We start from the raw sequence: 26,435 nt of genomic DNA on the forward strand, positions 1-26,435 counted from the left end.
ACAAACTCTACATTGCTCAGTTAATACTGACATTTGTGGAAACATCAATGAAAATATACAATTAAAGAATTATTTCCAACATATAAAATATAAAATACAAAACATAAAATGGTAACATATACAAATTAGAAAAATTGGATATTAACATATACACACAATGAATTGGGACTACATCTTTTGAATGAAAATTAGAGAAATTGGAACATGAGTAAATGCTTAGTCTTCTTCCTCATCTTCTTAGGTCATTATGTCTTCTTTCTCCTCTTCTTAGGTCACAATGTCTTCTTCTTGTGTGACTAAGTCCAAAATACATGCACAATGAAAGGATTTTATAGCTATTTGAATTTTAAAACCATATGATTCATTTGGTTCTTGTTTGGTATGAGCTCTTTAATTTCTATCTTGTTTCAAATTGGAAATTTGAATGTTCATTTAATTTGCACAACATATATATTTTTGCCATTATTTATGAGTTGATTGGTTTGGTGGAATGATTCTCTTGATCTGAATTGTTTTCATAGGGAAAACCATAGCCTTATAGCTTGGTTGTGGTGGATGCATGTGATCTGACCGATAGTTGTGCAATGGAGTGATCAATAACTTGTGTTGTTCACCTAGACATATGAAACAAAAAACATCAATGTGTTAATGCAATCATATTTTAGTGGGAAATTGTAGTATTAGGACATATATGTTAGATATGTTTGATGAGTCAAATGAACTTCGATAGACTTTGACACAATAATACTAATATATGTATATAAATAAAATAACAAGTCTTATCTAAATATTCTATTTAGATTTAATTTCATGTATATAGCTACATATAATTTAATCCTAACACAACAAATATTAAATCATTTGTAAATTTATTTGTTCAGAAATTATACTCCATATACATTTGGCAGTCATTTAATGGTTTAATTTCGCTCTACGTTCCATTTCGTTCAAATGCTACAATCTGAGATTTGCTGGGCGTCACTTTTCCACGAGCACTGATAATATTTTTGCAGAGTAAAGGTGATGGCGTGGATGGCTGGAAGTGGGCGTTTGTCTCTCATTTACGTTTTAAAAGGACAAGGGACAAGTTACAGAGTAATCTCTCGTGGGATGAGCTGTGCAAGTGCAGAAGAACATGTGCCTGTGCTGATTGTGGGAGCAGGCCCTGTTGGCCTTGTTCTCTCTCTTCTGCTCACCAAATTAGGTAAATTTGCTCCTTCCATGTGCTTCTCGTTCATTTTCAAATTCTTCTTGCAAGCAGTGCGACTTTACAAAATCAAACTCATGGCCACCAAGTTGTGAAAACAACTTTTATACCCTGAATCAGAACGGTCCCTTAGATGCATTGCGCATATTTTTGGTTGTTAAAATTAGAATTGACGCCACAGGTGTAAGGAGATCATATAATATTCTGGACTATTTCTAAGTAAACAGTTTATATGTAATAAAATAGTATATTTAGAATGCTTATTATGGTCCAGACGACAGTTGCCAACACTGGAAACGGGGATTGAATTGGGGTTTCTTGCAAATGTGACTGCTTAGCATAGAGGCCCATGCCGTCACTTAGCTAAATTATTTTAGCAGTGGCAGCTCAAAAGATTAAGAATTATTTTTTGGTTAGTCGTTTCATGATTTTTGTTATTTTTCTGTTTATTGGTTGTTTGTAAACGTTTTTGTTTTAATGTATATCATTTTGTTTTCATTTTGGGAAGTAAAATCTAGAGGGAAATCTTAAAAAAAAGGGAAGAAAAAATAAGAGCTATATGATTAAGTTGTGGATGCATTATTCTAGTCATCCTTGTTAACTCCCAGCTAAAAATTCTAGTTCCTAAATTATAACTTTTCTCTGTTATTTATGAGAGGATTCTATATTAACTATTATGATTAGTTTTTTCTCTCAAGACAACCTATTTAAAAAGACAATTAAAGAGCAGGCAGCTGAATGAAATGAAAGATTTTAATAATGTCCACGAGGCTAAGGCAGCCTATGGGACCCACACATAGCACCCACCCCCAAAATAGGGGAAAAATTAATCTAGCTGTAAACTTTTGGTTAACTCATCTCTCCGTCGATGAATTGGGCATAAAGTTATAGATTTTTACGATAGCTAGTTGGAGACATGGGGCAACAGTTATGGATACGTTGATGGGGTGTCATTCGAATTAGGGTATAAATGTAGTTACCAAACAGTTTATATTGATTTTTATCTATGTTACTGATTGGCTGAAAAATTCAGCATTCCTAGGTTTGAGTTGTATTAGAATCAGGTGCCGGTCTGAATGCCTATGGTACAAAGCAAGGAGTGGATTTGGGTTTTTGTTTTACAAAAATCAATGCAAACATTACATTAGGAGAGTCATATGGAATGACGCTTGTACAAGATCCTTACCACTAGTATGCTCTCTCATAAGTCTCAAGACCCATGTATGATTGTAGATGTACTTCGCGATATTCCTTCCATCTTCGGACCCAACTTAGTTTCCCTAGATCCTCAAGAAGCAAGTCAAGACAATGGGCAACACAAGGGCTCCAAAACAATGTGGGATATCTCTCCATCATATCAGTCACAATCTGGATGACATTAGCCACTCCCACTTCTATTACCACTTCATCCAACATGTTACACAAATTTTCTCCATTTTTTACTTGATCAGAGGCATCAACTGATTTTAGAAATACCAATTGCCCCCCTGAAGCAACTATAAAGTTGATGAGTGTCCTATTCCTGCGATCTGTCCACCTATCAGATATAATATTGCAACCTTTCTATTCCCAAGCTTTTCTTTGCTCTTCCACAAGCTGATGAATGTTTCTTACCTCGCCATCTAACAACGACCCACTCACCTCATAGGGAGTTGGGAGCTTGAACCCCTTACTAGACAAAGAAATGGAAGTTACCACTTGATCCCAATATGGACTACATAAAGCATTGAAGGGAATCTTCTTGCGGATCTAGAATCTCGTAATTGCAACCTTTGTCTTCTCATGCATCTCTTTGTTCCATGTAGTACTTAGTAAGCTGGGTTGAGCACCAGGAGTGTTACATAGAACCCAAAAGTTTGCTAAAGACCCACTCACACTTCCTGATCCTCCTATCTGAGACCCAATAGAAGAACTTTCTCCACCTGTTTGTGATCTTGTAGAACTAAAAGTCCCCATTGGGGCTGCCATGGCCTCATTTGTCCTCTTTTTTGTGGCCTTACTTTGTGCATATTTTTGAAGGCTTGTCAAAGCCTCTCACGTAGCCTCTTCTGGACACTTGTTACACAGTGTAATATCATTGCATGAAATCTTCGCAAGATGATATTTCAATTGGCTTATGCCTGAAGTCATGCATTTAAAGCAATGGATACATTGGACATCTCCTTTGTTTGCTCCTGGGATGCCATGTTTCCATAAAGGGTCCTTTGGTTTGCCATCACTAGTCATCGTATTTCAGTGACACTCACAAGTCCATTGTCCAAGTATAAGAATGAAAAATCAAATGTTAGATAAGTTTGAGATCAAACATTATTTGTAACAATTTATAAAATAGTATGAATCTAGAAAGCGCAAATCACATTTAAATAATGAAACTAGAAAGCACTAATCAGGTGTGATTCCTAAAAAGCAGAGGTTAACAAAATAAATTGGAATGAGGTCTATTTAATAGGGATAAATCATAGATGCTAGATCTATTGAAATATATTAACTTTAAGCATTAATTTATATAATTTTAATATTTTATAAATCTCTTAAATTTTAATAACTAAAAATTAAAACACATTAAAATGGAAAATGGTGTTATATATTTTATATTTATTATTTATAATTTTATAGTTCTTAAAATTGAAAATAATAATATATAATAGGTATCAAACTATTACTATTTCTATATCAGTATATAAATTTTAATAAATGACAGATTTATGATTTTACTTATTTTTCACATATTTATAAATATCATTATTTAAATTTAGATTTTAGAATTTATCTTGCATTTGTTTAAACTTTTGAAATTTAGCAGTTCACAATTTTAAACTTCTATTTTTCATATTTAATATTTATCATTTATAATTTTTTTTTGGTCGGAAAGAGGCCGAAGCCAAGATTAATTATTGTTATTATTTGTTAAAGTCGAGTAGATTTGAACCCAAGACCTCCTAGAAAAGAGGCTCACAATTTACCATTGTGTTATAGGCTCTTGCCTCAATTTAGCGTTTATAATTAATAACAATAATATATTTTTTCCCAATAAAATCAAATTTTATAAATTATATTATAATTTATCAACATTTGAATTTTTTTAAAAAAAAAATATTATATATATTTGTTATTTATTATTAACATTTACAATGTAAATTAAAAATTTACCTGCACCTGCTTCTTCAATGTCTTTTACTCCGGATGCTGTCAATGCCTCTGACTTAGCGTATCCAATCTACAATGTCGACAATGTCTTTCGTTGGGCAACAGGGGAGGAATGCGAATTGCAGAATGCAGATTGTTGGGCAACAGGGTAGGAAAATTACTGAGCAAACAATTTATTAGTTAATTTGTCTTCTTCGACTCCACTACAAAAAAAACGCTTCAGTTGCTACAAACGTCACTGAGAAAGAAAAACAAATTAATAAAATATATCCTTGGGTCAGCGATAGAAGAGGAGGCTAAAAAAACCCTAAAATGCATCGATCCAATTTGTTAGACTTTTCAACGAGTTTTTGGGCGATTTTCATTGTAAGGTGTTATTTTTGCATATGTATTGCTACGTTATTTTCCTTTAACTCAACGCTGAGTTTTACGCCGATATATTTGATGCCTCCAATGTTTCGCAAGATATCACGAGTTATAAGTTTTTTTAAACTATGATATATATAATGTGTAAACTCTTTTGTCATGTGTGTGACTCCATGACTTTATGCCCCCCCTGTGCACATTATTGAAAGGTGACGATCTGTCTGATAATGTACAATTGTATTTGACATTGTAAGGTGACGACTTTACAATGATTAGTTTTAGTTTCATGATGGATATCATGTGACTTGATATTCGTGCACATGTCATGCTAGTTAGTATCTCTTGGACATTTTGATAGATATCAAGGGACTTGATATCAATTGAAGATCATTATGTTCCTTATGAGATAATCATGGTGGATAAATGTTTCTGTGGATATGCCATGATTTGTTATGGTAGACATCACGGACTTGATATTAGTGCACATACCATAACTTGGATATTTATGAAGAATGTCATGCGACTTGATATTCCTTAGCATATTATATGCAGTAATATCATGAGTGAGGTGATATTTTATCCTTCAATAGATGAGCCAATTGTTGTGATCTATACTTGGTCAAGATTTATCTTCCAATCAATGGGCCCTTGGTCTACTGGTGAAGTTGAATGGCTTACAAAGAGCCCACTAGGGATCAAGTCTTGTTGAGTGCAAGGCTCAGACATCATAAGGGATGAGGCTGGGATCATGCCCTGGGTGATTTCGACGGCGTGGATGCCCCTCAGTCCTTGGCTCCAAGCTGAAGAGGTTTCAGGCATGAGTGGGCCCATACCGGGTTCCTAAAATGTCTAGTGGTGGCCTTCGCTGGTTGGTAGCTTGCAGGCTTCATGCCTTGCTGGGCTGCCTCGTAGGTCTGAACCCTCCATAAAAAAATAAAAAAAAAAAACAAAAAAAAAGGATTTATCTTCCCTAGCTAAGAGGGAGTGTTGAATAAATGGTAGCTTTGGTCAGATATTGAAATGATGATTGATTTGATAATTTATATATATGTTTGTATGTATATCAGCCTCTATATATTCTGATATACATACATACATACATATTTATACTGCATTCAGTCATATCATTACTTCATATATTTTTGAAAAACTATTTTTGTATTTGATTGAAACACTATATATTCTAGGTGTATGATCAATCTGCATTTAGAGACTATTAAATTGCAGATTGGAGTTAATTGATGTTTCAGATCCAATCTCAACCAAGCATCATGGTTGGAGATGAGAAATGGATTGAACATTTAAATGATTGTGCAAGATCACTTTTGATCTTAATGAAGGAAATCATTTCCCTTTGTTAAGGGATGAAACCTGATTAGAGATCGATCATGAAGAGGCACCTTTTCATGAGACATACTCATGAGCGGACATATCCATTTCTCATATCCTATATAATGCAGATCTGATCCCAAGGAAAGAGATTGAAATTAATAAATGCTCCACCCGTTGGAGTTCGAGGACTACAAATCTTAGATTCAGAATTACAAATTAATATTCAGTATTTATCAATATTGAATTGTCATTTGCATACACATTTGTCAAAGATCAAATTCTAATTACATCCTGCAAAATAGAATTTAGAGATTAGTAACAATCAGATTCTGAAAATTGAAAAGCCATAGATAGATCAAATCTGAAAGAAATTTAATCATATTTAACAGTCACAACCCATGAAGTGCCAAAACAAGTGACCACCACCAAATTTCCCCTATGAGCTGTTCACCAAGAACTCAGAACAGACTACCTGCCAATAGACCAGTTATAACTCAAACCAAAATTTACCAAATGAATTGCGGTCATAGAGGAACGACCCAAGTATCCTCCAGAACACAAAGCTATGATAGTACCCATTAATTTGATCACCAACTCAACCATCAGCCAAATCTCTCAGATTGGACAATATGAACAGTACAGGAAAACACAACTAAGGAATGATGCAGGATTACCAACTGCCCAAGGATGCTCCTGCAGCAGCATATAGGTTGAATCCCATCTTAGAGCAACTTTTTTGGTTGTTGTGCAAATGTAATTAAAATAGGTCATTTTAGCAAGAAATTGTCTGTTGAATAACTTTTCAATGGCAGCTTGAAATAGAGCATTTCTTTTTGCAAAAGTTAATGTTTTGACATTCTTTACACAATGGACCTTGATGCATTGTAAAAAGCACTAAGTTTTAAAGCGCCAAAAATTTAGTGGGTTACCAAATATTACATCAAAGGCGATCGCCAATATTTATTATTTATTTCTATCTTCCAAGTTTTCAATCATGCAACAACATTAAAGACGTGTATGTATTTAATCATATTACTTCTAATTAGGCCTTGAAACCACCCATTGGGTAGGTATGACCTTGAAAAATCCCATTGAAGCATTTGTACAGCTTGATGGGATTGTTGAACAAGTAAGAAGCCAAAAGATACAAAAATAAATCATCAAGGTTGCAACTAAGATATCAGTAAAGTTTGAAGAATATATATATATATATATATATATATATATACGAACTATTTAGTCTACTGACATGCACTGTGATTTCATCACTTGTTGCCACACATGAACCTTGAAATGCTTTATATAAAGGATGAGTGATTCCTTACAAGATATGCATACCCGTTTCCAGCATTGTAGGTATGAAAACCAGCATGTCACAATTCAGTCTTTGGAAACTTGAGAGATATTAATATGACTTCCTACATATTTGGAATGGGAAGTCTTTTGCACACATTTTTGGTGTATATCAGTGAGTGTGGATCATATTCAGCATCTTCTGTCGAGGATCTATATACATCACAGTACGGGGGGAGTGGGCTAAATGGGTTTTCATTTCTCTCCTATGGAGGGAAATATTCACTGTAGTAGTGCATAGAAGTATTCTTTCGGGGATACCATGAGTCCTTTCCTTGATAATCTATCTTTGTCAGTTGTACATTCATCATTTTATCATTTCTCTTTTTGGAGAGGAGGTTTGTTCCACATGGGTTTGCTCCTTTACTCCACTTTTTTGAGAAACTTGCACATGGGTACATAAAATGCCTAGTAGCAGGGATCCTTCGTCATTCACATATTACTTGCTAAGTTGCACCTGAGGGGGTGTTAGTATAAATAGTTTCATTACCTAAATAGTTAGCTGTTTACACTTTCTAGATTGACCTATTCACACATAAGCATAAGTTTGCTAAGGTATTTTAATATTTTTTCTAATTTGATCTAGTTGATACACGTGTCCTCATTTAGGGAGACACATAGCCAATACAGACATGCCACTTAGTAGAACACCTTTCCAGTTAACACGTGTCTTATCCTTGGGAGGATAGTTAGTTAATGTGTCCGACTTACCTTTTTCCATATTTTATTTTAACTCTTTGATTATCAATTAGGCTTATTTTGTGTGCTCATTGATTTGTGGTTTGGTCTTTTTGCTTTGTAAGCCTAGCTGATCCCAACACAATATTGTTTAATTATTGTATTGGCAATATATATTGGAAAAAGAAAATAACGCCTAAGAGTGCATGGGCACAGGTCATGAAAATCTGTGCAAAATTTTATCTTGAAAAGAGATAAACAATATAGAAACTTCATCGGCTTTCATTAGGAATTTATCAAAATAGTTAAGGGCGCTGTTGTTTTCATTGGATGGAAAGGTGTAAAAAACCAGTTATTGATCAATGTGATTGTAGTGTGCCCTAAAGGGGAAATATTCTTGAAAGTTGTGCTTAGTGAGGGGCAAGTGAAAGATGCATAGTTTATTGCTAACATCCATATATAACGCATTCAGAAAATGGGTCTTCGAAGTGTTCTCTAAATCATAATGGAGAGTACAAAGATTGCAAAACATCTGGTATGTTGGTTGAGGCATGGTTTTTACATGTATTTTTGATACCTTGTGCTATGTAGTCACTCAATGTCATGCTACAAAAGTTGGATAGAAATATAGAGTGGATTAAATATGTATATAATAAATTCAAAAAGAACCAAATGTTCATTACGAACCATCACATTTCAGGACTTTTTTAGATCATTCTCATAATTGAAGCTGTTGAAAGTAATCGAACTAGCAAAAGCCCTAAAATTTTACATTTTACTTGAGTGATTTAAAAAAAAAAAAAAAAAAGATATGTTTTGTTTTCTGTTTTCCCTTTTGATTTTCTGATTTGTTGCCAAGACTTGATTCTCATCCAACACAGTTATCTTGAGATGAGTTGTGATGTCATGGAGGGTGCTTTTTGGCATGGTCATTGACCAATTTTGGTCAATACAGAGGTAATATATAATTGTGAGGGCAAAATATAAAGTAAACAATTTTAGATGACATTTGTTAGAATAGGATGAAATACTTTTTAAATTTGATTAAACTCATTATGAGTATGATCCCCCATGCTACAAGGATAAGCCTTAGTATGCTTTGTTTTTTGTTTTTTAAATTTTTAACGAATCTACTTCAGCGGAAGGATTATGAAACAAGAGCTGTAGCCTTGAGATCATTTTTCTTGCACTGTATTCTGGATGGATATATAACTTAACTTATGCAAGAATTGGTGAAAAATGAGCCTCATCTTTCAGATCAGGTTTCTTGCTTCTAAGCTTCAGACAGATGTGTAATTGAATTGTAAAAGCATAAACTACAATCATCTTCAACCTTGTATGGTAGGGGTTGCTCTTGTAAGGTGCTTGGAAAATTGAAAATTCTTATTGAAGAGTCCTGCGAGTGTTGCATTTGGTATAACTTGGTACTTTGTAACAGCTAGAACACACCTGCTTGTATTTGGGTTATTTGTGGGGTGGTGAGGTTCTAATTGTAGTTCTAGCATGTCTTAAATGTTTTTTGAAATCAGAGGCCTTACCACTGTTTGGCTTGCATATATGTAGTCATTTAAACTTGATTCTTAAAATTATTGCTGGATGTAATGAACCCATAGATATTATGAAAACTGATGGGTTATTGGTGCTGATGGGCAGGGGTCAAATGTGCAGTCATAGAGAAAAGTCAGCAGTTCAAACAACACCCTCAAGCTCACTTCATTAACAACAGAACTATGGAGGTTATTTTGAATTTTCTTGTTATTCACTCGAGTTGTTCATCATATCTATTGAAACATATGCAACATGAGAGCCCAACTCTTTTTTCAAATATTGAAATCTGCAGTCTAAAAATGAATGTAATGTTTCCCATCTTTTAGACCCTCAATGGAGTCTTAGCTTTTCATTCTCCGAAGGCTAAATAAATTAAATTAAAGTCAATAAATAAATAAATCTAAAGGTGACTTTATATGTAATTAATTTATTTTTTTAGAAGCACAACTAATTATTGTATTTGAAAGGGGGAAGCTTCTAGAGAGTGCAATTAAATTTTTTTTTATTTGCTTCTAGAAGGGTGAAGGAAAAGAATAAATAGAGGCGAGTGCTTCATTGTTAGGCATCCGATTATTGTCAATTGCATTTGATATAAACTTGAGAGAAGAAACTAAGGGTTTTTGATTTCAGTTAGCCATTGAAGAGCGTCAATTCTTCAGTGTTGCAATCATTTGAGGTGGTGAAATATCCATTGAATTTGGCATTCAGGAGAGCTTCATTCTGGAGTTCTATTTGTGCTTAAGTTGGAGAATACATTTATTGCTGGTTGCTATAGTGCCGTGAACAGTACCTGCGCTACAGTACTTGGCTTAATTATGATTGCAATTTCATCTCCTTCATTGGGCGATTTGTATATCAGGTTCTACAATCAATTTGCATCATTAAAATTGGTCATTTGACATTGTAAAGGTGGCTGTCACAAGTAGCTATAGACCTTATAATGGTTGGGCAAAATCTTGGCACAGGTGTAGATGGGGCTCATCAGGCCCAGGTTATTGCAGCAGATTGCTCACCAAGCTTCTAAATGGCGTAAACCACACTGACTCATCTTTTCATATCAGATTTATAATGTCATTTCTACTCAGTTTTTTTTGGGGTTGCAAAGCCAAGAGCCTTGGAATATTATGTTAAGCATTGAATTAGAAAATATCTCACTAAAGGAGTAATAAGTTGCAGGTCTATATATTTGATGTAATGTGCATATTTATATCTTCCATGATTGACATAATAGTATGCATGCTAAGTGTTTGACAAAATACCAATTGGCTATAAGTGCACATTTTTCATTTAGAATTCATCTATATACATTTGAAAAGCCAAAAGAGAATTGCATATGCATTTAGTTCTTTTCTTAGATATAATAGTAATTATAGGCTTTTAGATTCTCTTTGATATCATTTCAAGCAAGCATAATTAGTCTGAAACTCAGAAACAACAAGCACAGAGATTGTATTGGAAGTGTTTGACAATTTTCCTTGACCTACAAATCAACTAGTTGAGGTTTGAATTGACAAGGGATATTATAGTGGTATTAGAGCTTGCTTGCAAAGTGTTTGATGAAATGCTAAATAACTGAATTAAAGAAGAATTTGGTGTTTGACGAAGTTATAATCGGTTGGGGTTATTGCAATGAATGTCTCATAGACGAGCCCAAAATAACCAAAATAAAGTCACATGGAAGCTCAAAAGGACATTCTAGTCTGCAACCAAGACCAGAAGTTCGAACCAAATAGCAGAATAAAGTGGCAGTCCCAATGGAGCAAAAACCGCAAGAGTTCTGTATGAAAGTATCAAACTATGAAAACTATATTTAGTGTTGGCGAGCAGCATAAGTGTCCTCTTTTGGAATAACATATTCCCCCTGCTAATCACAACTATATGCTCATCAAGATTTGTTTGTCATTACCATTAAATTATGGAATGTTTTTCCTTGAGGTTGATGGAAAATCATAGCGAGCTACAAGTGCCAAAAGACCGATGGTGGCTCTCCAAGGAAATAGAAGTGGAGTTTGATCGTTGTCATGGTCATTTTTACCCATTGCCTCTAATGGTTCATTTTTTGAATTCTGATTTCCTGCAAAAGAATCATTGAGCTCTTGAACTATTGGACAAAATAAACCTTCACTTGAATGGGCATTTGGAAAGTAAGATTATCAATCGTTGCCTTCATATGTGATCTGGTGTATACCTTATGAGCCATGATGAAAATATGTCAATTGAGGCAAAATGATTTGTTGTTTGAAAGCTCAACCTTTTGCATCTCATCCCAGATATAGTCATCAAAATTTGGTTGTGTTTTAATTCGTCTGTTGCTAGACAACACAAAATGGAAAACATATGGTACAACTGTTTGTCAAAGGGAGGTTCTGTGAGATCTATCTAAGCCTTAAGTGTAAGAACAATCATTAAAATTTACAAGTATACACATTGTACAATATCTCATGAAGGTTTTTGCATCAATGTAAATATTTGATTGATTATATTTTCACCCTGAATGCAAGTTTCAGGTTGTTAATAGTCAAGGTTTGACAAGATTTTCATATTAATGAGGATAACCAATTGAAGTATGAAAACGTACAACTTTCTACGATCTAAAAGAAAACTAATATTTGGTTGCAACACAATATTCGAATGAAAAATAGACATAATTTTCAACAGATGAAAGTAGACACCAACAAATCTACATCAATAGGAAATAGTTAAATAGATGAAGATCACATAATCACAGAAAATAAGTTGCTAACAGGTATAGAAAGCAATGACTTAATGAATATCAATATCAAACATCCATTCAATGTTTAATAAAGTTATTCAATTCAATTTACTTTATGAAATCATAGGATGTAGAAAAACATTAACTTTTGCTAAACATCAGTTTTTAGAGCATTAGTTTTGTAACAAACAGTTTTTCATAACAAAAACAAGACAGTTTATAAAGAGATTCATTGAATAGATAATTGAATTCCTTTTCATATGACATTAATTGTTTTTATTAGAATAATCTTTAATGCTCACTCTTGTAGCTTATTGTAAATATTAGAATGTTTCTAATATTTAGGTGTAGTCTAGAATAGAATGTTTCTATTCTATTCGATTCTCCTTTTGTATATATTGATCGTTTTGATCTCTGTTTAATATCAAGTATTTGTAACATGGTATCAGAGCCAATTTTCGAAATTATTTTGTGATCCTTGCTTTCTAAAAACCCTGAGATTTCAACTAGGGTTTTTGTCTGAGGTTTTTTGTCTGAGGTTTTTGTGTCTGAGATTTCGACCAGTCTGCCCTAAAAATCGTGACTTCCAAACACGTTTCTCTGCAACGTCCGTCATCTGCAAAACGCGTGGAAATCATGGACGATTATTTGCAACTCGAGGTTTTTCTTTTCTGCTCCCATGTTCTGAAACTCACATTTGTGGCTAAGGGACTCGTTTTTTTTGCTGTTGAAAATCACGGGTTTACCTTTGGCGAAAAATCACAGCTCATTTCTGGTTCTGGGCTCGCGATTGGTATTTACCTCTGCTTTGCAACGGATTTTTGTGTTTGGTGCCGTTTTTGGGAGATCCGTGGCTCAGTTACAGAGGCTCTGGTTTTTAAAACTCGTGGCTTCCTTCCAACTCACGGCTTTGTGTTACAAAACCCCTGCTCCTGCCACCATTTGGAGGTCAAACTCAGTGTTTTTGCATCGTCTCAGCTTGAAGTCGTGATCTGGGAAATAGATTTGGTTTTTTCAATCGACATTTTCTATTGTCTTTGTCCTTCCATGGCTGCCGACTGAGTTTCGGCTTCGAAACCCTAATTTTTTGAGTTCGAAAATTTTTTTGATTTCATATTTGTGGTGGGTTTTTCGAGATCTCAAATGGGTTATCGTCAGATTTTTCTGGGTGTCTCATTTTTTGTGCTTCGATTTTCGAGCTAGTGGATCCGAATTTCGACAACATTTTATTTCTGGGTTTTTCGAGCTCTTTTTTGGGTACTTCTCCAATTTTTTTGGGTCTTTCATTTTCTCACCTTGAAGTTTGTGCCATTTGAGCATCTATATCAGCAACATCAGAAGTCAGACTCAATTAAAAAGCAAGCCCATGCTGCCCAACACTCAGAGCAGAAAGAATCTATCTACCATGCCTTTATGGCAAGCATACCTGCAAATCATGTGAAATCTTCTGCTTGGTACATCGATTCTGGTGCCTCCCGACATTTCACTCATAAGCATGATTGGTTTGTTGAATTCACTCCCTATTTTGACTTAGTAATCTTTGGAGGTGGCGAAGAACACAATATTGTCGGCAAGGGAAATATTCAGATTCAATTTGGAGGAAGAAAACTCATGTTCCTCAATGTATGTTATGTTCCTGGCATGAAACATAATCTTCTGTCTGTTAGTTAGATTATGAAGCACTCTCCTCAGTTGGATGTCGTTTTCAGTGGAAATAAGTGTTCGATTATTGATCGTGCTTCTCGCACTACCCTTGCTGTCGGTCTTGAGGATCATGGTATTTATAAACTTGTAGATTCAGGCGATTCCCTTGAGCATGCTTTCATTGCCGAATCATCCGCTCTCAACAGTCTCTGGCATCAGCGATACGATCATCTGAACATTCAGTATCTAGCACAACTTGCTTGGGATAATTTATTCCATGGCCTACCTTATATTCAGACCCAGAACCATCGCGTTTGTGGAGCTTGTCAAGCAGGGAAGCAACATAGGACACCATTTAAGAATGGTGAATCATGGCGGGCATCTAGAGTGCTCCAGTTGGTCCATGCTGATGTATGTGGTCCTATGAATACTCCTTCTATTACTGGGAACAGGTATTTTTTACTCTGTGGATGATTTTAGTCGCAAAATGTGGGTATATTTTCTTAAGCAAAAATCAGATGCTTTTCCTATATTTCAGTAGTTTAAAGCTCTAGTAGAAAAAGAGTCTGGTTCCTCCATCTGTACACTTAGGACCGATAATGGGGGAAAATTCTGTTCTTCTGCTTTCTCTGCCTTCTGTACTACTCATGGCATTAGACGTCAGTTCACCACACCTCACACCCCTCAGCAAAATGGTGTTGTAGAGCATTGAAACCATACTATCACAGAAATGGCTAGGGCTATGCTAGAACATAGAAATGTTCCCAAAAAATATTGGGTAGAAGCAGTATCCATAGCTGTCTACCTCCTTAACCGGTCACCCACCCTTGCAGTTAATCATAAGACTCCCGAGGAAGCCTGGTCTGGTTGCAAACCTAGGATCAACCATTCGAAAGTTTTTGGCTCTCTGGCATATGTATGGATTCCTGATGCCAAACGCACTAAGTTGGATTCCAAAAGCCAAAAACTTATGTTTACATGATACAATCACACACATAAGGCCTACAGACTAACTGATGTAAATACTGATCGTTTAATCTTCAGTCGTGATGTTGTGTTTGATGAGGAACTCGGACCATTACTGCTCTCTGACTACCCATCGCATTCTGAGATTCAGTCTTCAGCAATCTTTGACTTGGGTTCTTCTATTTTATATGAGTCATCTAATGCTACTGATACACCACCTCAGCCACTTCCAGATAATACAACTCCTGCTCTTGCTCCTTATCCAACTATTCCGACTGCATCTGATATTGGCTCCTCGACTCTTCAGCCAAAATGGTGGGTTCAAATGATTAGTGATCTTCGTCCTAATGAACTCATTGAGGGTAGAACCTCCAGAAATAAGAGCAGTCAGCACAACACCGTTAATATAGCTCTTATGGCCAACATCCACAGTATCCCTTAGCCCCAGACATATGCAGAGGCCAAAGGAATTCTAGAATGGGAACAAGCAATGGATGCTGAGCTTTAGAGTCTTCAAAAGAACTACACCTGGGTTCTTTCAGATCTCCCTCCTGGGAAGAAACCCATTAGCTATAAATGGGTCTATAAGGTCAAGTACCATGCAGATGGTACCTTGGAAAAATACAAAGCTAGACTTGTTGTTGGAGGATTCACCCAGCATGAAGGCATTGACTATGAGGAGACATTTGCTTCGGCAGCCAAGATGAGCACTATTCGCATTCTTCTTGCCATTGCAGCTTAGTATGGTTGGAAAGTTCGTCAGATGGATGTGAAGAGTGCCTTTCTCAATGGTGAATTACAAGAAGAAGTCTACATGACACAGCCCCCAGGTTTTAAGGTTGTCGGTTCAGAACCAAAAGTATGTAGACTCCAGAAGGCCATCTATGGTCTTAAACAGGCTCCTAGGGCTTGGTATATAAAGATTGATCAGTACTTGGTTAATCAGGGATTTCAACGCAGCCCGTCAAATAGTAATCTGTATATTAAACACTCTGGTAATGATATTCTTTTGCTTGTTGTCTATGTGGATGATCAGATCATTACTGGGAGTTCAGAACATTTGATTTCAGATATCAAACAGGATCTGTGCAGAACTTTTGATATGACCGATCTTGGATTGCTTCATTATTGTTTAGGTATTGAGGTTTGGCAGACTGACAACAGTACTTTTTTGTCTCAGTCCAAGTATGCCAGAAATTTGCTTGATAGGTTTCGAATGCAGGATTGCAGACTTGCCTGCACTCCTATGGAGACTGGTCTGAAATTGTCAGCACAATTTGATTCTCCTCCTGTAGATGAAACACTCTTCAGGCAGCTAGTAGGTAGTCTCATCTATCTCACTACTACTAGACCTGATCTCAGTTTTGCAGTTAGCTACATCTCACAGTTCATGACGAACCCCAAGACTGATCATTGGATTGCAGCGAAACGTGTGTTACGCTATGTACATGGTACTATAGATTATGGTCTTCTTTACACAAGGAGTACTACTCCTCAGCTCAGTGGATTCACCGATTCCGATTGGGCCGACTCAGTTGATGACAGGAAATCTACATCTGGTTATGTGTTCAGTATCGGATTTGCAGTAGTTACCTGGACCAGTAAGAAGCAACAGGCACATGCACTCTCCTCTACAGAAGCAAAATATAGAGGAGCTGTCAAGGCAGCTTGTGAAGCAGTTTGGTTGCGTCAGATGCTTGCAGATATGCATATTTTTCAAGCAAGTCCAACTTCTTTGTTTACAAACAATCAAGCAGTACTCGAACTTGCCAAAAACCCAGTGTTTCATGAACGAACCACGCATATCGAGCTTCATTGCCATTATATCCTACAGTTAGTAGAAGATGGATCTATTCAGTTACTCTACGTCCCTACCTCAGAGCAACCAACAGATATTTTCACAAAACCCCTTGGTCCTGACAAGTTTGTTAAATTCAGGGGATCTATTGGTGTAGTAAATAGATTGAGCATTAAGGGGGGGTATTAGAATAATCTTTAATGCTCACTCTTGTAGCTTATTGTAAATATTAGAATGTTTCTAATATTTAGGTGTAGTCTAGAATAGAATGTTTCTATTTTATTCGATTCTCCTTTTGTACATATTGATTGTTTTGATCTTTGTTTAATATCAAGTATTCCTAATAGTTTTAACTGTCAACAATCAACTGAAATAACCATGTTCAACTGAGGTAACCATATCAATGATCAACTGAAATAACTAGTTTAACAATTAACTGAAAGTAATTGTATCTATGATCAATTGAAATAACCGAATTAATGATTAGCTAAAAATAACTGTATCTATGATCAATTGAAATAATTGAATTAACAATTAACTGAAAATATTTTTATCTATGATCAACTGAAATAACTGAATTAACGATTAACTATCTTTTCTACATACAAGTAAGTAAATGCTTATCACGGAAAGAAGAAATGAAACATACAAGTATCATCCAATGGGTCTTTAGCTGGTTGTGTAAGCCTCGGCTTTTGGTAAGATGAGAAGCATTGACATAGACTTAACTTCCCAACCTTGGACCATACTTATCTCCACACAATCTATTGAATTAGAAAGGTCCTTCCTACCTCGGGATTAGGCTTGGGATACTTTTAGTTCAACCATTTGAGCATCCTGGTGTTTAGAATGTCCGCATAGTTATGGACGGACATGTTTGCATAACTGACACCACTAACATCAAGTGATCATTAGATGACAAACATGCCTTTAAACTACCTTGGCCAAGGTTTTTTTGATGGGTTCAACGACCTGATCATCACTGCTCGACTTGACAACAGGAAACATTTATAAGGACGAGCATGAGCTATTAAGTAATATTTATTTAATTAATGTATCAAGTCTGATTTCACTTTCTTTATCCTTGCAGATTTCATCTCACCTCTTCACCTTTTCTATGGGTAAACAATCGGTGAGTCCTAGGTGTTCGGAATTTCAGAGCAGCCAACTCTTAATGATTCATGAAGATTATATACTTCGAGCATTTCACAATTTGTGATTACATGATTATGTTCTTAAAAAAATAATAATTGAAGAAATAACTATCATCCGATTCCAAGGTCTATTGGCAAAGATAACTTATAATTCCATGTTATAGATATTTCACTATGCTTATTGGTAAGCAACTCCCTAGAGTTATTTAGTTATAAATGAAGAAAAATCTACAATTGCAGCTATGGAAATCAATTTGTAAAAACATTGGAATAACATTAATTTGGAAATGATTATCACATGACATGATATAAATTCGGAACTATCTGAAGTCTTGCAAACCAATTTGTAATCAGCTCTTCTTTGGTTGCTTGTAGACGTAACCACAATGTGGAAAATAGTTAATCTTAAGTAAGGTGAGAGCATATACGATAGATTGTATATTAGGATGGCACTGAAATGGAAAAGGTTTTCAATGTACTTGCAGATATTCAATAGAGTATCGATGGTGAAGGATGCCGCATTAAGCAAGGAAGAATGCGATATTCAAAAGAAATCGGGAATGGGAGTTTTTGTGTCTTTGTCTCACCCGACTCAAGATATAAAAAGGTCTTAAAAAGACTCTTTGGCTTCCATAATCTTAAAGAATATTTGTCAATTAAAAACGCCAAGTGTTCAATCGGTTTCAAAAAAATAAAAAAAAAAGATGGAAAAAGAGTTGAAGGTTATAATTCAAAAATTATTTTGATTTATATTTATATACGTGCATGTAAATATATTGGTGAGGTGGCATTATTTTATTATAAGAAAATAATATGTGGTGTCACTTCATTTTTATATCTATGTGTACGCACATAGATATGTATTATAATAATATGGTGAAAGATCATTTAAAATCCTTTGAGGTACGTATTAGATTTTAATTAAATTATTTTATGTTTCTTAAATTATTTATTTAATAGCTCATGCGGGTCCTACAAATGCATCTTGAATTCAAGTGGTTAGGTCCTTACAAAAAAAGTTTAAGGTCATACCTGTCAATCTTGTTCACTGGACTAAGCAAGTATTCCATTTCGATGATCCCGTTTAGCAATGCTTCCCCCCCTCATCTTCTCTTGCAATCACCCATGAAACACTTCCACCATAATAACAATTCCATAATAATTTTCATATAAACATTTAAAAGACTTTAAATTATTAACCATAATTCCAAAATAAAGCAACTGCTAAACATCATATAACAAATAATTGTTAACGACCATCTTCATTAACAATTAATACAATGGATATAAATAACTACCTACTTCACATGTGTTGTTGGTAAAGTTATAAAATAGCCGACGGGTAAATTAGCATGTTGTCGGTAAAGTTATAAAATAGCCGATAGGTAGATTAGCATCCGAAAGGACGCGTGACGGTTGAGTCACTCCTTCGGAATGGTAGATGTACACCGTCCGGAATGGACTTTGGATCATGGTTGTAATCATCATTGGAAGCACTATGTAATCTCTTTGGCATATATGTGAATAATAAAAGGAGTACTGCTGTGTTACATGTTTTTGTCTATTGTCTGTATGTATTAAACTATTTACCCCTTATGGTAAACATTTGGCGCCGTTGCCCAATGGACCTAGAATGAAGGCATAGGAATGAAACTGATGCCAAATTAGCTTAACAAGGATAAGAATAAGATAAAGGAAAAAAATGAAATACACACCGCACAAGAAATTTTAAGTTTAGCACAATAGGCCGAGCGCAGACGGAGGTTTCAACAGATTGCCGATGGACACTGAAGCATCGAAGAATTGTTGGAAGAGACTCGATAGCGGTTGGATTTGGTGGAAGAAACAAGGGAGAAATTTCTTAAACTGTATATGCCGAGGGAAGAGAATCTAGACGGAAGAGAATTAACTCGCACGGCTCGGAGTGTCGAGGAAGCACGAGTGTGGAGTAAATTCTTCCTCTGTGATACACTTTCGGAACAGACAACTTCGCTTAATGAAGACCCTTTTTCACCAAATAACATGGTTGTGGGAAATAAGACGACTGTCTGAAACAGTGTAGGTGTTCAGAATAGCACGGGTGTACAAAACAGCATGGGTGTTCAGAACAGTGCGGGAGTGCAAAACAATGTGGGCACACAATAGGGACCTCCAACTTGATAAGTAATGGCTGGACCAAAGGAAAAACTGCCAAAGTTTGATGGTGATGGAATGGCCAATCCAATCAGACACTGTAAGACATGCGAAACAATTTGGATGGCAAATGGCGTAATTGACACAGATGAATGGGTTCGACAATTTCCAGCAACCCTAAGGGGTGTAGCAATTGATTAGTTTGCTGATGTCGATCCCCAAAAATTAACTTCTTGGGCAGCAATTAAAAAAGAGTTTATCACCAAGTTTCAATTGCTGTGAGAGGACAATGAGATCGTAGCAGAAATCTACACCACAAAGCAAGGGAAAAATGAAACAGTTCGTGTATATGCCAGAAAACTAAAATAATTAATAAATAAAATGAAACAGTCCGTGTAAGCCGACATATGGGCTGAAAAAGAGATGGTTTGTGAAGGACTACGCCCGGAGTTAAGGAAGAAAATGAAGATTGTGCTACCATCATCATATACCGGAGCATACAATCGGGCGATGGACATAGAGAGTGAACAAAAAATGAAAAAGAAGAAAAGTAGCTCATCCGACTCAGATGACTCGTCTTCAAAAGGAGATAGCAGTGGTGATGAAAATGATAGTAAGAAGGTCCGAGCTCTCCAGAATGATGAAGAAATTTAAGAATATGCAGAAAGAGACGAAGAGAAATGAGCTATGGTGTACAGAATGCAAGACAAAAGGTCACACGAAGAGATTCTGCCCCAAAAACCAATTTTGTGATATCTGTCAAATAATGGGACATTCCACAAAAGAATGCCCCTTCAATATGAAAACAAGAAGGCATCAACAAGTGCTCTTGACACAGGAAACTTCCATATCAGGAGGGAACGGAAACAACAGAAGGGGACAAAACAATAATACCAACAACAATACCAACAATAATAATGGGGGCCGTAGTCGAATTTAGTACGATGCGAACAGCCACTCGATGGATCAATACTGAGCATGCAATTTGTGGGGCCACTTTGCACGAAACAGTACATCAACAAATGCACCAAAGTTGTTATACAGATGGGGCGGTCCTGGAGATCATGAAGATGCCAAGTGCCCGAAATTAAGAGTGAATTTGATCAACATCAGCGCCGACGAAGAAGTCTTGGCAATCACCTGTAAACAAGCAAAACTGCACCCTGACCCGACGGAAGAAAAGAGGAGATTGGAAGAAGCGACGGCGGAAATTGAGAAAGCAACACAGGCAGAGAAATCACAACCGAAGGACACTACTAGTACCTCAACAAGGAACTACGCAGAACAAAACATCATAAGGCAGATATTACAAATTGAAATACCAGTCAAGTTAAATGATCTGATCCTCACAATGCCTCAACTACGGACAACACTCACGAACATAGCCTCAAACGCTAAACTACTAGGAGAACATGGAAGGCAAAAGGAAAGCGGAGCAAGTGCAGTGGATGCAATGCTGCTAGCCCTCACATCCATACGGCATTCGGGGTTGTAGAGATGGGTATATTAGGAACGGTCCTTTCAGACACAATTGTGGACGGAGGTTCTAGGGTAAACGTCCCACTAGAAGATACCTGGAAGAAGTTGGGACAGCCGACGTTGTGGCCACCTACGTTCCAATTACTGACAGCAGACCAACACGGCATTAAACCTCTGGGGATCTTGATGGCACAACCAGTGACTGTTGGAACACAACCATTCCTACTCAATTTCGTCATTATCCCGCTGAAGAGGAGAGGATGTGACGCCATTCTGGGCGAGGATGGCTTGTACAAGCAAAGGTTAAGCATAATTGGAAGAAGAATACCGTATCAATGGAGTGCGAAGGCAGAAGATTCATAATTGACACAAATGGTAGGTGAGGAGGCAACGTCGTCGGATTTCGAAGGCAAAGGTGGAGGGGATGACAAGGGGAAGAAGAGAATGAAACTTGATGAAGAGGGAGTATTGAGATTGGAAGAAGGGTCGAATGAGGACGATCTAGATTCGGTGAACGGACTATTTCACTAGCAGATGGAGGATTACGAACTCTTGTTGAGCTGCAACATGTTGGGCGTCGAAGAAGAAAAAGGAAGAAACGAGTTCCCAGAGGAATATAGTGAACTAAAGGAAGGAGAAGTGTAGGTGGATGAAACACTAGCCCATACGTTAAGTGAAGATAAGCCGATAAAATATGAAGAGGCCACAGTACAAACCATGAACCTCGGAGATGATATTGAACCAAAAAACATATTGGGAGGAGAAGAGAGAGCTTTGTCCCATGTGAAGAAGAGAAGAATACACTATACGGTTGGAAATTTGCAGGAAGAGACCTAGAGGTGCACCATATGGCAAGCATAGCGCAAGGGAAAAATACCGTACAGACTAGAGGCTCCGTATGGACAAAGAGCTACCATCGTACGGCCTTCTAGAAGCAGGCAAGGATGTATTGTACGGCTTGGACAAAGCAACTGTACGAATTCAAGAAAAGATCGTACGAACTAGCCATGGTACCGTACGGACAGGAGTACAACATCACCGTATGGCCACAGAGGGGGAATACATATTACTAGACAACACCGTATGGTCAAACAAGGTAACTGTACAGATGACCAGAAAAGGCTACCATACGGACACACATGCACTGATTGTGAAGGAGAAAGCATCGTACAGCCTTCTGTACGGTAGAAGATAAACATAGGGCCGTACGAACATATAGGAGCATTATTGGGAGGAAGAACGTACCGTATGTCATATGGAGGAGCAATTAAAACAACAGAAAGACATGGAAGCGACCATATGAAGATATTTCGTATGACCATATAGCTCAAGGAAAGAAAACATCAAGCACCGTATATTATCAACATACATGAAAGTGAAAAGTGCAAGATCCGTACGGCCAAGAAAAAGAAGTTTGGATCATCCGCCCAGGAGTTGAAAGAAGTGGTTGTACGACCCTTGTGGGATCGGTGGGAGAGTGAAGGAGGCATTTCCATACGATTAGTCAGAGGGAAAGACAGAATGACCATTATTATAACGGGGGTAGAGGTGACTGATAGAAGGGGATAGGAAGTGTTCCAAAAAAAAGAAGAAGAAGAAAAAAAGATGACAAATCAAAACAGTTCAGAATGAGTAACGTATGATACCGAAGGGAAGGGAAAGACATAAAAGGGTAGTAAAACATAAGCGGTTGGCAGAAAGAGTATGGGATCAGAAGAAAATGACAAAAATGGTGTGAAGTATGACCAGTTGATGAGACCTGGAGCTGCTGCAGGCATGGAATGTTTGTGTACCAAAGGTGGAGAGAATAACAGAGCAAGCCTTTTGAGAGGGGTGATACGCGTTGAGGCACTTGGAGTAGGTGTTGGATGTGAAGCTGTCTTGGTGGATGCATAGAGAGCTCGGGAGAAGTTGATCATCTAGTTGAAGGCAGTACAGTGACACTTGGCTCAGTGTACCTAGGAGTTGGAAGCAGAGAAAGCAGCACGGGTGGATATTTTGTAATTGTCATCTGGAGACGACTTTTCTTTTTTGGGGGGGGGGGGGATGATGTTGTCGGTAAAGTTATAAATAGCCGATGGGGTAGATTAGCATCCGAAAGGACGTGTGATCCCTTTAGAATGGTATTTGTACACCATTCTGAATGGACTTTGGATCATGGTTGTAATCATCATTGGAAGCACTATTTAATCTCTTCAGCATATATGCAAATAATAAAAGGAGTACTGTTGTGTTACATGTTCTTGTCTATTGTCTGTATGCATTAAACTATTTACCCCTTATGGTAAACAACATTATCATGAAAGAAAAATCTGTTAAATCCAACGGCTATGAGCCATTTTAAAACTAGGTCAAAATTTGGGAGGTAACAAGTTTGGCTTCAATTACTATCTGAATTATGTGCTCAAGGCACTTATTTATAAGCTCTCTAGAGGCATCTATAAAGTATAACATAATAACAAAACATTCCCTTAAAATAGTCACTTGCAATCCTATCCCTATTTGTTGGAAAGAGGATTAAAAGCTACTCTTAAAGCAATGCATTCATAAAAATGCCTCATATACAGGGCATTATCATATCCTTTAGAACTAGAGATAGTTGCTTACTGACTTCATAACCTTTGTCCACGTCATTGCATTCTCTCCGTACTTGCAAGACAGCACCATCTCGCTCGATTAGGAGCACGCCTCTCATAAAGGAACACGTATAAATCAAATGATCAAAAATCACTAACACTCATCCAATCACGCAGTCTAGATAACCCAAGCATAATAATGGCAAATTAAGAGCATCAACAAATAATTAAGTTGAGGCAAGGAAGTCATGCTTCCAACCAAGATTAAAATATCGCGGACTTCTCTGCGATAAGTAAACTTATTGCGAGAGGTTTTGGGCAGCAATAAACTTCATAATTTTATCATGGATTTATATTGCCAAGAGTGTTCAAACTTACTGCCAAAAAAATGAACTTATCGCCAAAATATCATTGATATTTTATTAAAATATCGACCGTAGTCCACTAATAGGGACTGAAAGCCCAAAAAACACTCATTTCATGTTTTATTGTTTGTTAATTGGTGTTTTGGAGAAGAAACAGGGTTTGAAGGAGAAAAAACGCGACTTGCAGCGTTTTAGAGCAATTTGTTTGGATTTGAAGCGGATTTGCAAATTTGGATCTTGCAGTGTTTTAGAGAAATTTTCGATTTGAAGTTGATTCAAAGAATTTTTTAAAGCAAATTTGGATTCACAAGTTCCTAATGTTTTCCCTATAAGTTGTCGATTTATCTCTGACATTTTCCCAATATATTTTATTTGTCCTTATCGATAAGTTGCTGATAATGATATTTTGAACTATCCTTCCAAGTTCCAACATCCAAATTTCATTGGGTTGGGGTGAAATATTATAAGAGTGTCGATTCCCAAGTAAATAACCATGAACAAATAAAAAGGATGTTTCTCTGAAAAGGAAGAAATTCTAAATTAAATAGTACCAGTTAATTTAAACTGAAGGAAGAAATAGTAGGTCAATGAACTGAATGTGAGAATGCAATTCAAATAATATTGTTACTACTATCACTGATGCTAATGAATTTAATAAAGATAATAATAATATTTCTAAAATAAAATAATGGAAAGTGAAACTGAAAAATAATAGAGGGATTTAATAAATAGTTGTAAGGACATAGCTGACACCAAAAAGGGAAGGAAAAAAGTGTGGATTAGAAGCACAAATATTAAGGTAACTAAATACTTGAATTCTTGTGTGGGCTTCCATACATGGGCAAAACAGGTTGCTCCATGGGCATTGGAATCGGACAACATGGTGTAGACATCAAGCACGATCATATATCCTCTCTCTCATTGAGCATTCATCCAATAGTAGATGCCACCAAGAAGCTTGTAAGGAGGACATTTGTATTATAAAGTTTAAACTGAGGGAAGCTGTTGTAACTGGCATGCACTCACACAATCTCAATAACAACAAGGGGTGTGGTCTAAGACTCTCTTGGCATCTTTTCTTAAATTCCAACACAATAATGGTTCTGTATGTGAAGTGCTACTGGTTTGTCTCTCATATGGTTGTCTCTGTTAGTTTATTCTTCCTTTTCTTTTATGTTCTTTTTAGGATTCCTTTAGCCTTTCACTGTTATCTCACACTTATTTCATCTATCTTCTGACTTCGTGGTATTATGTTTATCTTACTTGAGCTCTTCCTTTTTGCTGTCTGTTGATGAGCATTTTATAACCACACCAACGTACAATAAAGTGCCAAGACACCATACTCTCTCTTGATGAAAATCACCATGTATTGTAAGATTGCAAAGAAGATCATAGAGGCGACTCCAAGGTTCCAACTTGCGAATGTGCAACTCTAATGTGGAGATAAGCTCTTTTGGCTTGATGTAGTGCTGTTTATGCAAGGAGTCTTACATATTCATGTAAACTTTGTTGTCAGGATAATTGGTAGTTGTTAGTTGCTGTTGAGGGGTCAATGGTTCTGACGGTTGGCACTTGCAGCCAGTCGACACCCTTATATATTGCATTATACTTATCTTCGTCAGATGTTATGTTAGAATGTAATATTGTTGTGGCTGTTCTAGAGATACATTGTAATCTTGCGATCAATGAATATATCTGTGAGTTCTCTATGCATTGTGCATATGTGTAACATTTGTTGTAATATAAACTGAGGGAAGTCATCATAATTGGCAAGCGCTCACACAATCTCAATAACAACAAGGGGTTTGATCTAAGTCTCTCTCGGCATCCTGTCTTAAATTCCAAAATAATAGTGGTTTTTTATGTGAAGTCCTGCTGGTTTTTCTTTCATATGGTTGTCTTTCTTAGTTTATTCTTCTTTCTCTTTTATGTTCTTGTTAAGATTTCTTTAGCCTTTCACTCTTGTCTCACACCTC

General features: G+C 36.4%; 1 protein-coding gene across 2 annotated transcripts in view; it reads left to right on the forward strand.

Annotated features, from left to right (window-relative positions):
- Positions 1-887: 887 nt before the first annotated feature.
- EMB2421 (FAD/NAD(P)-binding oxidoreductase family protein) overlaps positions 888-26,435 on the forward strand; it is a 222,303-nt gene continuing 196,755 nt past the window's right edge. Inside the window, exons 1-2 of one of the 2 annotated variants that reach the window (XM_089797482.1) lie at positions 888-1,204; positions 9,737-9,819. In XM_089797482.1, the coding sequence (XP_089653608.1) occupies positions 1,024-1,204; positions 9,737-9,819 (264 nt within the window). In that variant the 5' untranslated portion in view covers positions 888-1,023. The remainder of the gene's footprint in view (positions 1,205-9,736; positions 9,820-26,435) is intronic. The other variant, XM_089797483.1, reaches the window with a different exon arrangement.

The sequence above is a fragment of the Cupressus sempervirens genome, chromosome 8 (genome assembly GCF_028749045.1).
Source record: "Cupressus sempervirens isolate cs-2001-9-10 chromosome 8, ASM2874904v1, whole genome shotgun sequence".
NCBI classification, from domain to species: Eukaryota; Viridiplantae; Streptophyta; class Pinopsida; order Cupressales; family Cupressaceae; genus Cupressus; species Cupressus sempervirens.